The 16,108-nt window shown below is 37.7% G+C and overlaps 1 protein-coding gene across 14 annotated transcripts in view; it reads left to right on the top strand.

Moving 5' to 3' along the window:
* Arhgef9 (CDC42 guanine nucleotide exchange factor (GEF) 9) overlaps positions 1-16,108 on the top strand; it is a 147,924-nt gene that overhangs the window by 105,055 nt on the left and 26,761 nt on the right. For all 14 annotated transcript variants that reach the window (XM_006527992.4, XM_030251325.1, XM_017318477.1 and 11 more), the window contains 2 exons: positions 10,089-10,321; positions 14,231-14,360. In XM_006527992.4, coding sequence (XP_006528055.1) covers positions 10,089-10,321; positions 14,231-14,360 — 363 coding nt within the window. The remainder of the gene's footprint in view (positions 1-10,088; positions 10,322-14,230; positions 14,361-16,108) is intronic.

Below are 16,108 nucleotides of genomic sequence, written 5' to 3'. Positions count from 1 at the left end.
ATTCTTTAATCCTTTTTTATGGTCCAGTCTTCATCCCCCTCCTGGTCTGCCCGAAGACCTCTCCCCATCCCATATCTTCTACCCACCCCTACCCATACTTCACCATACCTCCCCATTCCATGAAGCCTCAAGTCTCTTGAGGGTTAGTTGCATCTTCTCTCACTGAAGCCAGACCAGGCAGTCCTCCACTCTATATGTGTCAGGGGCCTCATATCAGCTGGTATATTCTGTCTAGTTGGTGCTCAGTGTCTAAGAAATCTTGGGGGTCCAAGTCAGTTGAGACTGCTGGTCTTCCCATGGGGTTGGCCCCCTCCTCAGCTTCTTCCAGCTTTTCCCCAATTCAACCACAGGGGTCCCTGACTTCTGTCCATCGGTTGGTGCTAGTATCTGCATCTGACTCTTTCAGCTACTTGTTGGGTCTCTCAGAGGGCAGCCATGCTAGGCTCCTGCCTGTAAGCACACCACAGCATCAGCAATAGTGTCAGGCCTTAGAGCCTTCCCTGGAGCTGGATCCCAATTTGGGCCTATCACTGGACCTCCTTTCTCTCATGCTCTTCTCCATTTTTGTCTCTACAGTTCCTTCAGACAGAAACAATTCTGGGTCAGAGCTGTTGACTGTAGTATGGCAGCCCCATCTCTTCACTTGATGTCCTGTCCTCCACTAGAGGTGGACTATACAAGTTCCCTTTCCCCAACGTAGAGCACTTACTTCATCCAAGGTCCCTCCCTTTGAATCTTGAGAGACCTCCCAGGTCTCTGGTACATTCTAGAACCCCCCCCCCCCCGCCCACCATCTCCTACATCATGAGGTTGCTTGTTCAATTCATTCTGCTGGACCTCAGGACTTCACTTCTACCCCCCTCCGTGCCAATACCTGATCATGTTTCTCCCTTCCCCTCCCTGGCCCCACTCCTACCCAGGTCCCTCTCACTTCCTCTGTCCTTCCCACTCCATGATTGCTTTCTTCTCTCTCCAAAGTGGGATTGAGGCATCCTCACTTGGGCCCTTTGGCTTGTTAACCTTCTTGAGTTCTGCAGATTGTGTCCTGAGTATTCTGTAATTTTTTTGGCTAATATTCACTTATTAGTGAGTACATATCAAGAATGTCCTTTTGGGTCTGAGTTACCTCACTCCGGATAATATTTTCTAGTTCCATTTATTTGCCTGCAAAACTCATGATGTCATCATTCTTAATAGCTGAGTAATATTCTGTTGTGTGAATGAACCACATTTTCTGTATCCAAGCTCAAGTCCAAGTGTATCAAGAACCTCAACATAAAATCAGATACACTGAGTCTAATAGAAGAGAAAGTGGGAAAGAGCCTCATACCCATGGGCACAGGGGGAATTTTCCTAAACAGAACTCCAATGGCTCATGCTCTAAGATCAAGAATTGATAAGTGGAACCTCATGAAACTGGAATGCTTCTGTAAGGCAAAGGACATAGTCAATATGACAAATCAGCAACCTACAGATTGGAAACCCATGTCCTATAGAGGGATAATATCCAAAATATATAATGAACTCAAGAAGCTAACCACCAAAAAACCAAACAACCCAATCAACAAATGGGGTATAGGACTAAACTGAGAAGTCACACTGAGGAATTTCGAGTGGCTGAGAAGCACCTAAAGAAATGTTCAAAGTCCTTAGTGATCAGAGAAATGAGAATCAAAATGACCCTGAGATTCCACCTTACACCAATCAGAATGGCTAAGATCAAAACCACCGGTGACAACACATGTTGGAGAGGATGTGGAGAAAGAGGAACACTCCTCCATTGCTGGTGGGATTGCAAACTGGTACAACCACTCTGGAAATCAATCTGGAGGTTCCTCAGAAAACTGGAAATAGATCTAGCTAAAGAGCTATACCACTCTTGGGAATATACCCAAAAGATGTCCTACCATGCCTCAGGGTCACGTGTTCTACTATATTCATAGCAGCCTTATTTATGATAGCCAGAAGCTGGAAACAATCCTTTTCATTTCTCTAACACAATGTAGTTCTAGTTAGTGTGGAAGTAACTATGTAGACGACCCTGGACTGGAGCTCACAGAGATTTAGCCGCTTCCGTCTCTCCAGTGCTAGAAGTAAAGATGTGTGCCGCCACACGGAGCAGAAATATTTTTAATTCACTTTTTAATTAAAATATAATTGTCTCATTTCTTCCCTTCCCTGTCCTCTCTCCAAGTCCCCCCATGTCCCTTCTCCCCAACACATCCCATGCCTCCTCCCAATTAATTTAATGGCGTATTTATTATTGTTGTTATTACATATATAAATAAATGTTACATATATAAATAAAAACTATGTAAAAACAGCATGCTAGATTGGTTTAGTGTAGCTTATATGTATGATTTCAAGAATGACTGCTTTTTATTGGACAATCATTTAGAGGGCTCATCCTTAGGGGAGGCTAATTCTCCCTCTCTCCAGTCATCAGCTGCCCATTGCTTTTTGCCTAGCGGCTGGAATCTGTGAGATTTCTCCATTCCACCTTGTCTTGTCTGTTGATATCATTTTTCAGTTCTTTTTTGGGCAGCCATATTATTATGTGTCATGGATGAATATTCCCTGTCGTTTCTAGGAGACACATCCTCACAGAAGACTTAAGGGCCCCTATCACTTACTGACTTGCTGCCACTTATTTCGAGATGTTTTCCAGCCCTTAAGTGCAGGAGTATTGTAGATGTATGTACATGTTGGGCCTGGGTCTACAAGATCACTTGGACTCTACATTGTGACATGTTGTGGTTTTCTATTTTATAATACCTCAAGGAATTGTATTATTTGATATTTACCTATTCAGCATGCTTTTTGTGTAGTTATGCATTTTATATGTAATAACAATAAATAGGTCATTTATTTAATTGGGAGGAGGCATGGGAGGTGTGAGAGAGAAGGAACATGAGAGGACTTGGAAAGAGAACAGGGAAGGAGTGATGCAGTTATATTTTAATTAAAAAGTGAATTAAAACTACTTCAGCACAGTGTGGTGACATACATCTTTAATTCCAGCGCTAAAGAGACAGAAGCAGGTAGATCATTGTGTACATGGTTAACAATAAGGTCTTATATTTCACAACTGGGAGGTAATAACCAAGGGCCTAAAAAACAGCCTATATAATGTTTTGGCAGTATCTTGGGTAACCCTGATGAACAACCCAAAAGAGGGCTTCTTGTGCATGGTGTTGATGTGTTTTGCTTTGTTTTGTTTTGTTTTGTTTTGTTTTGTTTTGTTTTGTTTTTGATGGTCTATGGAGGGAGTATTGCCAGCCAAGATAGGGAATTTTCATTTAAATTGTGTATGTATATTTATTCATAGATTTACATGTATTGGGGGTGTTTTAGGTAGATAGATTATAGTTTGATTCCTTGTGACATTTTTCAGGCATCCTTACTAGTAACTCTTCTCATTCTTCTGTAATTATATACCTTCCCCCTCCCTAATTAAAGCTGCCTATTTTCCCATCTCCCATTTGAGATCACTTGTACCCTAGCATTCTAGTGTTCCTTCCTGCCTCCACAGTGTTCCATTTTTACTTGCCTGATTTTTGTGGTTACTCAAAGTTCTGTACTCATATCTGAAGATATGGAACTAGGAACCACATCTGAAAGAGACCATGCAGTGTTTGTCTTTCTGTATCTGAGTTACCTCATTGCACATTATCTTTTCTAATTTCATCCATTTACCTGAAAATTTTATGATTTCATTTTTCCATATATATATGGAACACACACACACACGTATATATCACCTTTATAGTACCCATTCATCAGTGAAGAACATTACAGTTATTTCCATTGCCTAGCTATCATAAACAGAGCACCAGTGAGCATGGCTGAGCAGGTATCTGTGGACTAGGCTGTCACGTCCTTTAGGCATATGACAAGGAGTGGTAGAGCTGAGTCATAAGGCAGATATAATTTTAGCTTTTTGAGGAATCTCCAGAGCTGGCTGGACAGGTTTAAGATAGCATCAACAGTGAATTGGGCTCCCTTTAGCCACATCCCCTCAAGCATTTCCTCTTGGTTGTTTTGTTCGTCTTTTCCATTCTTACTGGGCAAAGGTGAAATCTCAAAATGGTTTAGATTGCATTGTCCCGTTTGCTAGGGACAATGAACATTTTAAAAAAAAATCTATTCTTTTTTTGGTTTCTTCTTTTGAGAATTGTGCTCATTTTTTGAATGGGTTATTTTTTTCCCAAATCTTTGTTTGTGTGTGTGTGTTTGTTTTAACTCGTTATATATACTAACCATTTATCAGAGGTATAAACAGGAAATGATTCCCCTTCTGTGGGCTTCCTTTTCAGATTGTGTCCTTTTTAATTTTAAGTTGTTTTGTTTTGTTTGGTTTTAGCTGCACAGAAGGTGTTTGTTTGTTTGTTTGTTTGTTTGTTTGTTTTATGAGGTCTATTGAAGCCTTAATTCCTGGGCAAACAGAGTCCTATTCCTACATCAAGCTATCATTTAGGGTACTGCTTATGTTTTCGTCTAGCTGTTTTAGTGCTTTGGGTTTCACATTCAAGTCTTTGTTTGGAATTAGTTTTTGTACAGGGTCATAGATGTGATAAGGAATGTGATAAGAATTGCATGGAATCTGTAAATGGCTTTGGTAGAAGGGTCATTTTTACAATATTAATTTTACCAATCCATAAGCATGGGATAACTTTCTATTTTCTAGTATCTTTCTCTCTTTCTTCAGAGGTTTAGAATTTCTATCAGAGAGGTGATTCCCCTCCTTGGTTTAGTTTACTCCTATGCTTTATTTTCTATGAGGCTGTTGTAAATGGGATCTCTTTCCCTGTGTTTGTTATTGGAGTATAGAAAATCTATGGATTTGTGCAAGATGATTTTGTATCCTGTCATTTTGGTGAAAGTGTTTTCATTTTGAGAAGTTTTCTGATACATTTGTGAGATCTCTCATGTATAACATCATGCCGCCTACAAATAAGAATTGTTTTGTTTCTTCTTTTCCTATTTGTATCCTTTTAATTTCCTTCTTTTCTCTGGTTCTTTGATCACAATATTTAAAAGGAGTGGGAATAGAGGTGCTCTCTGTCTCATTACTAACTTCAGTTGGATTATTTTGAGCTTTTCACCACATAGGATTATGTTGACTATGGGTTTATAATATATAGGTTAGGTTATGTTGAAGTTGTTCCCTCTTGTTCTACTCTCCCTGAGGCTTTTATCATGAAGTAATATTAGATTTAGTCAAAGGCCTCTTTGCGATGCATTTATTATGATGATCATGGGATTTTTCTTTTCAAGTCCACTTGTGTAGTTTGTAATAATTGATTTGGATATGTTGAACCATCCCTGCATCTCCAGGATAAAGCTAACATGTCCATAGTATATAATCTTTCTGATATATGTCTATATTCATTTGCAAGTATTTTATTGAGTACTTTAAAGTCTATATTCATCAGGGGTGTTGTACTAAAGCATTCTCTTTGTATTGTCTTTATTTGGATTGGGCTTTAGAGTGATGCTGGCTTTGTAGAAGGAGTTTGGGAGTGCTCCTGATAGTTCTTGTCTTTTTAAAAAACAATAGTTTATAATGTCAGGCCTTGGAGCCTCCCCTTGAATTTGATTCCAGTTTGGGCCGATCACTGGACCTCCTTTCGCTCAATCTCTTCTCCATTTTGTCCCTGTAGTTCTTAGACAGGGACAATTCTGGGTCAGAGTTTGTGAGTGTGGCATGGGAACCCCACCCCTCCACTTTGATTCCCTGTCCTTCTACTGGAGGTGGACTCTACTTACGAGTTCCCTCTCCCCACTGTTGGGCATTTCATCTAAGGTCCCCCTGACACTATTACTGATGCTATGGTGTGCTTACAGACAGGAGGCTAGCATGGCTGCCCTCTGAGAGGCCCAACAAGTCAGATGCAGATGCTTACACCCAACAAATGGACAGAAGCCAGGAACCCCTATGGCTGAATTAGGGAAAGGCTGGAAGAAATTGTGGAGGAGGGTGACCCCATAGGAAGATCAGTAAGCTCAACTAACCTGGACTCCCAAAATCTCTTAGACACTGTGCACCAAACAAGCAGCATACACTAGCTGATATGAGGTCCCTGACACATATACATCAGAGGACTGCCTTGTCTGGCCTCAGTGAGAGAGGATGCATCTAACTCTTGAGAGACTTTAGGACTCAGGGAGTGGGGAGGTCTGGGGGTGGGTGGGATGGGGGGGAAAGAATGGGATGGGGATCTGTCTGAGGGTGGACTGGAAGGGGAATAATGACTGGACTATAAAAAAGATTAAAGAATAATAAAAAAGAACAACAACAAGGAAAAAAATCAAAACAAAATGAAACAAAGCAAAACAAAAACTCACTAGTTTAAGAAGGACTGACTGTAGATCTTTGAATGTCTGGTCTAATTCCCCTGTGAATCCATCTGGCTCTAGGACTATTTGTAGCTGGAAGGCTATATCAATCTTCTCCTTTGTTACACATCTGTTTAGGTTGTTGATCTCTTCTTGCTTTCATTTTAGTGGATTGGCTTAATCTAGAAATTCATGCTTTTCTTTTAGGTATTCCAACTTAATGGAATACAGGGTTTTGTTTTTGTATTTTTATGTTCTGAAGTTTTTTGTTATTGTTATTTTGTTTTGTTTTTGGTATCTGTTGTAATGTTTCCCTGTTCCATTCTCATTTTATTAATTTGGGTCATTGTTTTTTGTTTTTGTTTTTCCATTTGCTTAGTTGGGCCAAGGGTCTGTTAATTTTATTTTCTCCAAGAACCTTAATTTTGTTGATTCTTTGTATTTTCCTAATTTATTAATTTGTGCTGTGATTTTTATTATTTTTGTGCAATCAACCAAATTTGGATTTGGTTTATACTTGTTTTACCAAATTTTTTGTTGGGTCCTTATGTCGTTTTTCTTATATTTTAGTATAGACATTTGAAGCATAAACTTTCCTATAGCACTCCATTTAGTTTCACACCAGAGGTTTTGTTATGTTGTGTTTTCATTTTCATTTAGTTCCAGGAAGTATTTTATCTCTTCTTTGACCCATCCATCATGAATGGATGTGTTGCTTAACCTGCATGAGTTTGTATTTATTAGAGATTTGTTTGCTCTTGATTTTAAGTTTTATTGCATTATTGTCAGATAGGATACATGAGGTTCTTTGAATCTTTCTGAATTTGTGATTTTTTTTTTTGTCCCAGGATGTGGTCCATTTTAGAAAAGCTTACATGTGCTGCTGAACAAAATGTGTATTCTTTGGTGTATGGTTGAAATATTCTGGATATTTTTGTTAGTACATTTGATGTAGATCACTTAATTCTGATGTTTCTATGGGTTTTTTTTGGTCTAAATGGATAAGGTACTATTAGTGTGTTGATGTTCATCTATGACTTTAATTCCAGCAATACATTTTTTAATGAAATTGGGTGCACCAGAGTTTGGTGAATATATATTTAGGATAGTAATGTCTTCTTGGTTAACTACTTACTTATTTGAAAGAAGTTTCCCTCTTTATTTTTTCTGATTAGTTTTAGTTTGAAGTCTGTTTTCCCAGATATTAGGATAGTTAGTATAGGACTGTTTGCTGCCTGGTCCTTTTTGAGGAGAATGCTTTTGTCTGTTCTCTTACTCTTCTTTAAAGCTAATGTGTTTCATTTAAACAGTAGATAGCTTTGTTTTTTGATCCATTCAGTCAGCCTATATCTTTTGATTGGAGAATTGATGTCATTGCTATTTAGAGTTATTATTGAAATGTGTATGTTAATTGTGGTCATTGTGTTGTTAATTTTTGGTGGATTTTGTGTGTGTGTGTGTGTGTGTGTGTGTGTGTGCATGCACACACATGCACATGATTTTTAGTAGTGCTTTGGGTTTTGGTAATCATGGCTCATATTTCTTTCAACAGTTTCTTGGCTGTGTTCATTTCTCTTTTCTACCCGAAATATTGTTTGCCTGTATTTTCCTTACATGTGATCTGGTAGATATATTTTTTTCTCTTATCATGACAAGTTTTTTTTTTTTTCTGTTTCAACGAAGGCAGAGAGTTTTGCTGGATAAGTCTAGGTTAGTTACTGTGTTCTTTTTGTATTTTAAATACCTTGTTCCATGCTTTTCTGGCTTTCAAAGTTTGCCTTAATAGCTGAGCTGTTATTCTTTTTATTTATTGTGTTTCCCTTTTTATATGGCTACTGTTTTGATTATTTTTTCTTTGTTCTATACACTTAGTGTTTTAACTATTGCATACCATGGGGATTTTCTTTCATATTTTTGTCTATTTGATGTTTTGTGTACTTCTTAGATCTTCAAGGGTGTGATTTTCCTTAGTACAGGGAATTTTTCTTCTATGGTATCTATCCTTCTTTCTCATCTATTCTTTTAATTAATTGAAAGTTATCTACTGCAGGTTAGTGGCAGGAATGAGAAGTCCTGTCTTAACACTTATGGGTTGAGGATGTTTCAGTCTTTGGTGGTCTGACTAGCTCAGGGCACTGGATGTAGAACCAAACTAGACTAGTGATTTGGGGAGGGTGTGTGGTGGCAAACTAACCCATCTAGGCCCTGGAGAGGCTAATTCTTACATTTTTAAAGATACACAAAAAAATGTTATCTTGCAGAATGTCGATTTAGCTGTTTGTTTTACATTTTGAACAAATTCTAGTTGTTCTCAAGATCAGCAAGTAACGTGTGGTTTTTCTCTTGATCACAGGCCCTTGTTACAATAGGTACCTTACTTATAATTATTCAACTTCAATTCTGATTCTTGATATTTGGTTTTAGCAACAGAAATCAGATATACCTGACAAAAACTGTAATTTGGAAGAAAGATAGTCCCATAACATTACATATTTATTAAATGTCTTGGCCGTTTTTAGTTTCTTCTTTTGGTACTCAGGTCCAATCTATCAGAAAATCTACTGAGTGCTTTCTCAGCTTGTATCCCCAATGCAAATATTTCTTGCTGTTTGCCCTTGGCCATTGTTATCCACAGTATCTGGTTTGCTGTAGTGGCTTTATAACTATTATTAGTGTAGTTCACTAGCCCTGAGATCATCTGCTTGATTTGTAATACAATAGCAACCAACTGGCCGTTCTTGTTTCTATGTAATGGATGTACACACACATCATTGTATGAGCATATGAGATATCTCTAGAACACAACAATTTAATTCTTTCCTCAAGATCCATAGTCTATGTTCTTGCTTTCTGTGTTTCTCCAGATAGCTATGTGGTTCTTTCCCATTTCTTCTTCAAATATAATGTAAAATTTTTCTTGGAACTTTGTACATGAATACTACATCTATATAACTCCTGCCTTTCTCTCCCCTGGCTCCTATGATCTCCCTCTTCCTCCAAAAATTGTGATCAATTATATATGTGTATATATATGCATATATGTACATTTGTATATGCAATCTACTAAATTCATTGAATGTGGCTCATCTGTACATATGTCTAGGGCTAACCCTTTGGAATTAGACAACATATGCAGGAGTTCATTCTTAGATGGAGAGCAGCCATTGAGAACATGAAGCTCTTTATCCAGGGGTAGGGTCCAAAGTGGAATTGGCATGTCACCGGGTATTGTCATAATGCTGGTCTTGTTCAACCATGTTAACATTTCATGAGCATATTTTCTTTGTTCCATCTAGGGGATGTTATCTATCAGCAGATGTTCTGGGCCTCTGACCTTTATCGTTAATAATTTTGTCAGGAAAACATCATTATATTCTTTAGAGTTCATCTCAGTGGCAGAATGTGTTAGTTTGTCATTGCAAGAAGTAGAATTTGTGATTCATTTCTTCTAATGGTTACTAGAATTTTATTTGCCATATTCTGTTTCTTCTTGTTACGTTTAGCCTCCCTTAACCATCCCAAACTGTTTTACTGTTCCCACTTCCTCATTATTGCTAAATTAACTTTATAATTGGTTTGTATAGCTACCAACTGTGTAGCTATCTTTTAATATTTTTATTATAAATTATGACTCAAATAAAAACTGGCCTTACCTTAGTATCTTTACATATGAAGATTTGTCTTTCTATTATTTTAAGACTTCTTTAAAGGTCTCAGAGCCTTTATTTTTCCTCTTCTTTTCTCTATAGCAAGATGGATTCTGGATATACTCTGAATATTGTAACAACCACCTGGATGCCTGCATGGAACTCTCCAAGCTGATGAAGGACAGCCGCTATCAACACTTCTTTGAGGCCTGCCGCCTCTTGCAGCAGATGATCGACATTGCTATTGATGGTTTTCTTTTGACTCCAGTACAGAAGATCTGCAAATATCCCTTACAATTGGCCGAGCTCCTAAAGTATACTGCCCAAGATCACAGGTAAGCCATTTTAAGGACACAGAAGGAAACAGCTTTTAAATATTGCCACCATTTGACAATATGTATCTTTTTCTATTCCTGAGCCTGTGGTTACTTTATCTATAAAATAGGATATATTCCTGCTTACTCCACAAGCCCTAGAGAGTTGCTTATAATGTTGTGAGCTACTCTGTACACAAAGTCACATACATGATCTTATATGTAACTTATACCTCACCTTCATGGACTACAGCTTCCAGCTTGGCTTTTAATGCTAGGGTTAGCCTCGTGAATCAAACCTGACAGAGTAAGTGCTTAACCATTTATTCCATTCTGTTTGGAAGACTCAGATGTCCTGCTAATATCCTTCCTAACTTGTACCAATCCTACATTCTTTCAATAAAGCTAATTCCCTTGTTTGCTTACTTGGCTTTTCTATGCTTTTTTTTTAATCCACCCACTGTACATTGTATATAGACTTAGAATATAGTTGAGGGAAAACAGATTGAGACTTTTCTTGACGGTTTTAATTTCTTTAATATTTAAGTATTTTTCTTTCTTGTTTCTTCATCCTCTTCCTCTTCTACCTTCTCCCCTTCCTCCTCCTTCTCCCCCCTCCTCTTGCTCCTCCTCTTTCATTGAGACTGAATCAAACAATATATGTCTGCCTAGACTGCAGCTCATTATATAGATGAACCAAGTTGGTCTCTAGCTAAAATATACTTGCCTCCTGAGTGGTAGGATTAAAGGCATGTGCCTTCACACTCCACGGTTCTTAAATATTTTCAAGGGAAATAACCCAACAAAGGCTATGAAGGCTATCTCGTTGAGTGGAAGTAATGCGTTTCATCTCTTAGCAGTATGGTATATGCAGAAAATCATCCGCATCGATGGTGACAGCTTACAGTTAATCAGCCCCAGTCTTTCACATATCTTATCTTGCAATTTAAGAGACTCAGAGTTTCTAGCTTGACTTTATTTGGTATGAAACTTCTGACTTTGGACTTGCTGGTTTAAATACTCTTAGCACTCATTTTTTATTAGATATTTTTTTCATTTACATTTCAAATGCTATCCCAAAAGTCCCCTATACCCTCATAAGAAGAAATAAGTCCCTTGCTCAAATTCCCCAAGCTTTCATCCTGACATATTTTAAAATAAAATATAAGCACATCATTTTCCTACTCTATCTCCTCCCCCTCCCCCTTACCCTTCTTAATGTCTTTTCCTCTGCTCCCACATGTCCCCTTCTTTTTTAATGATTCTTGATATATATATATATATATATATGTATATATATATATATATATATATATATATATATATATATATACATATCCTCCTGCTGGATCCATTGTATGTTTGTTGCCTGAACATGTGTTTCTATGGCTAATTGTTTGGTGTTGGATAATCAATCTGGAGGCTTATCGCTTCCTCATCTATTTCCAATGATGAAGGCTCATGGTCACAGATTATTTGGCAATTTCTACATCAACTTCCAATATTTCCTTATTAGACATCTACCACTTAACGTAAGGATACCTGGTCTCATGACTGTGAGCTAAAGACAGACAGGAGTAGCAATATGCCCAAGGAAGAAGAGGATAAAGACAAAAGACAAAGCCACAGAAAGACTATTTTTTTCAGGTCTCAGGAGCTATATTAAGATGCCCCAAACAAGAGTTTTTAGAGTGTTAGAGACTTAGCCTGATAGAAATGTCTGAAATGAAACAGCCAGAGTAGTCTCTGAAGTAGAAGACTGGATGAAAAGTGATAGGAAATAAATGAAATTCATATGAATTCTTTCATATGAAAGTATGTCATAATTACCCCTTACCTAAAGTAAGAAGAAAAGGGGAAATATAAATGTCATGGTTAGTTGATATGTCTAAAACTAGAAAATCTTGGTTCTGTTACTCCAAATAATGGGTGGTAGCCAACCATTGTACCATTTTCTTCTTGTTGTGTTCACTTTTAAAGCTAGTGGTACAGATCAGATGTGATAGCATTTATTCTTGAACCATTGTAAGAAAAGACAGCCAGCTAAAATGGCAAGACTAACAACTATAGGACCACAGCCATGATTGCCTAATACTTGTGGTCAGGAAGAGGACTTTCTTATCACCAACGTCCAATTGAATGTCATGTTTGTGATGGCCTTGGAGGATTAAGATAATAACTAATACAACTGAGGAACTAAATTTTTAGCTTATTGAAGTTTAATTAAATATGACTATGGTACCACTCTGAATGGGATAATTCTATGATTACCTCCCAGAAAGTGGATTAAAATACTGGTACCCTCAAATCAATAAAAGGAAAGACACAGGGGATAGGGAACTGGGCCTGAAGAATTGCAGTACTTATTTCTGTCATTACTGCCCACACTGTCATTACAGTTCTGTCTAACTGGCTTGGTCATTCTTGTCAGAGAGAAACACTGACAGTGTTAATGAGCTCACAGATCATCCATAGAGAGGAACAAGCAATGTGACAAGATGCATAATGTGACAGTGGGAACAAACGTGAAGTTTTACAGGTGAATCTGAGCACTCAACAATTCAAGAACCGGTTGAGAGATTCATCTCCTAGAAAGCATGTTTTGGAGAGCCTTAGACAGTATAATTAGTCGGTAATTACACTCAGTATGGCTGACTCATCATAATACCAGAAAACATTCTAAGGTTCAAAATATGAGTACTTCTAGCTGTCTCGAGAAAGAATAATTTGGTTAAGAGAAAAGTCTGTTACTACAGTGGATCAAATGCAATAGTGTTTGAGGTCTATAGTTCTGGAATGTGTGCAAAGTACAAATTGGAGTCATGGATGGTACCTAAGAGGAGGTGTTGCATGGTATCTGTCCTGGCATCTAGAGCTCCCCTTCTTTGACTTGTTCCATCATCCCATTCTCCAATACATTAATAACAGGGAAACAACATTTTTGCATCCTTTCTCACAGCTATTTTTCCAATCAGTGCTGGGAGAGTATAAAGGCTACAACCACAAGATAGTTTAGCTTTACTGAAAGAAGATATTAATACTGAGCTGTAATTAATCTTATTGCCTTCTCAGGTCATCCTGTCTGTGTCAAGTGGCTGGAGTCGCATTTTCAGTCTGCCTTTTATAATAGCTATTCAATTGGAAATCAGGTCAGACAGCAGACAAAATTGGGTAGAATGATATGACTCTCAACACAAATTATCAAATGTTTCTAGAAGCTGGGATATAGGTTGTACTTCTCAGACCAAGAATTCTATGGGAGATATCCTGTATTACAGCTATCACAAGAGAAATGCTTAATACTTAAGTACTTAATCTTATGAATTAAGAGTAAAATAATATGTATGGATGAGTGCATTTATTTATTAAACCCATCAATAAATTCTGCCAAAATCTCCCCATTTTCTGCATGAGAAAATTGAATCAAGTGCGAGTGATACTTGCTGAAGACAACACTGCTAGTTAGTGATAAAACTGGGTGTGAACTCAAGAGTCTGGCTTCAAATTATGTGTTCTCATGCATTATCCTATACTGATCTCCTCATTGTACCAGAAGAAAAATATCACTATTATTCCATGGTGACCACAGTGACGCCTTAGAAATGCAGATAGAAGAGATGACTAGGATGTCTGGACTATACTATGTATAATGCTTCTGTCTTGTTCCTTGGCTGGTTTTATCAGGTAAAACACAAATAGAGAGCTATAAAATTTGAAGAGATCTATTCCCTTTGAAAAGAGTTTACAGGAAGGATATCTACGAGGCTGGTATGGTTTTTGTATGAACATAAGTCACATAGTCATCTAAAAATAGGACTGGAAATTACTATCTGATAATCCAGACTCTTACTAAGGAGGAAGAATAGAATGGATTTAGGAGTGGCGTATTGCACATTGGTTCATCCACATTTCACTCTTATTTCTTCACAGTGATTACAGATACGTTGCAGCTGCTTTGGCTGTCATGAGAAATGTGACTCAGCAGATCAATGAACGCAAGCGACGTCTGGAGAATATTGACAAGATTGCGCAATGGCAGGCCTCTGTCCTAGACTGGGAGGTAGGCCCTTTATTAACAGGGGTTTGGGGAGGCCCCACTTGCTTGTTGAACAAGCTATAACTAGCATCCTGGCCAAGCTCTGTTTTCATCATTATTCTAAAAATATTCTGTCACCTAGTCATCCCAGTGTGGACACCCACAGTTTCTTTGATCTTAGAGAGGAAGTGACTGAAATCGTCAACCTTTCCTTGCCAAATGCCACAAACTAGGAGTGATGACACTTCTTCCTCATCTCTCAGGCCCAGGTTGTGTGACCTGATAGCACGTAGGCTGACATAACCAAGATGGAAAATGTCAGCAGGAAGGAAGTGGCATTTAAAAACGGTGTGGTGAGAGTAGAGAAGTAGATCCAGTACCTTTCCATATGGCCTTCAACTCAAGTAGAACTTTCTGTGTTTAAATAACAGCATTTCCTTTAACATTTCAAATTGCTTAGTCTAGCCCAAGGTGACCGGTATTAGGGTCAACAAAGAGTTGATAAATGTTCAGACAAAATCTTTGTTCTTCTACTTCTATTCTTCCTAGTGTGGATGATTTAAAAACACCACAATAATTATCAGTTGACACATTTTTATTCTGTTTGATAGATAATGTCTTCTAAGGGTAGAATACCAGTGATACCTTGAGATATAAAAATAAAATACAATATATATGTATAGATAGAGGGCAAGAGGGCAGAATGTATACATGTTTTCATATATTTAAACCCTTGCTTATAACAAGACACCATCACTGGCCCAGACTTAAAAGAAAGTAATGGATTCTCCTTTCATTGGGAAACCTTCAGAACCTATTTTCCCTTGAACAGAGAAAGGTAGGATGAGTAACATGAAGACATTTGTTGTCTTGGTAAGGTCGACTATTTGGCTAGAGAATAAAAACTCTTGCTTTAAATCAGTGTCTGTGTTTTTCTCCTCCTCTTTTCCTCATGAATATTCAGATCTATCTCTAGTTACCATTAGAGTTACTTATCTCTAGTTACCATTTCAGTCATCTGCCATATCCTATGGAGACTACTCTACCCCTCATAAATCTTAAAAAGTAAGGAGATAAGTTAAATTGTCATGTATCCTTTAAAGAGATTACAGCTTACAGCAGTTTAGATTAGAATGGAGGAGAGCCTGTTTCCAAGGTCCGTAGTTTCTGGAAATTTTCCATTTCTGAGCTCTGTGGTTCAGAGATTTGGATGAGCTGTCATTTCACTCTTTCACGTTAAATCATTTTAAATAAAGAGAAATGGGATATATCCCTGATAGCTTCTCTTCAGCTTCCCCCACCCCCGAAGATTTTCAGAAAGTGCTCGTGTTTGTACCTCATGTTTGAGAACTAAATCATGTGGCTATAATTTTCTCTTTATAGTATCTCTCCCTTTCTTACCTGCTTGTTTAATACCTGATGCCCTATTCTTGTCTGCTTGTTTAAAACCTGATGTCCTGTTCTTGTTTACTATTGGATGGTATAATTCAAAGAAACCAGAAGATATATACCACAGTATGATGGATACAGAAAAGGTATCCATTTAAAAGTGAAGGTGAATAAATTAAGTGTACTTCTTGGTCCAGAAGATTAAACATAGGCCCAGGTAAATTTATTACTTCTTTACACTTACTGACATAAGTTGACTCAGACACCATTGAAGATTAAACTGGTTAAAAAGGGTTACATTTTGTTTTACCATTCTTTCAGTACTGCTCTACCTTTTTGACCTTAAAACCTGACATTTTTCATCAACAAATGTATTGGGTCTT

This window comes from Mus musculus, chromosome X (genome assembly GCF_000001635.26).
Source record: "Mus musculus strain C57BL/6J chromosome X, GRCm38.p6 C57BL/6J".
In the NCBI taxonomy this organism is placed as follows: domain Eukaryota; kingdom Metazoa; phylum Chordata; class Mammalia; order Rodentia; family Muridae; genus Mus; species Mus musculus.
Note: the sequence above shows the minus strand (reverse complement) of the source record. Positions and strands in the feature narration are given on the sequence as shown.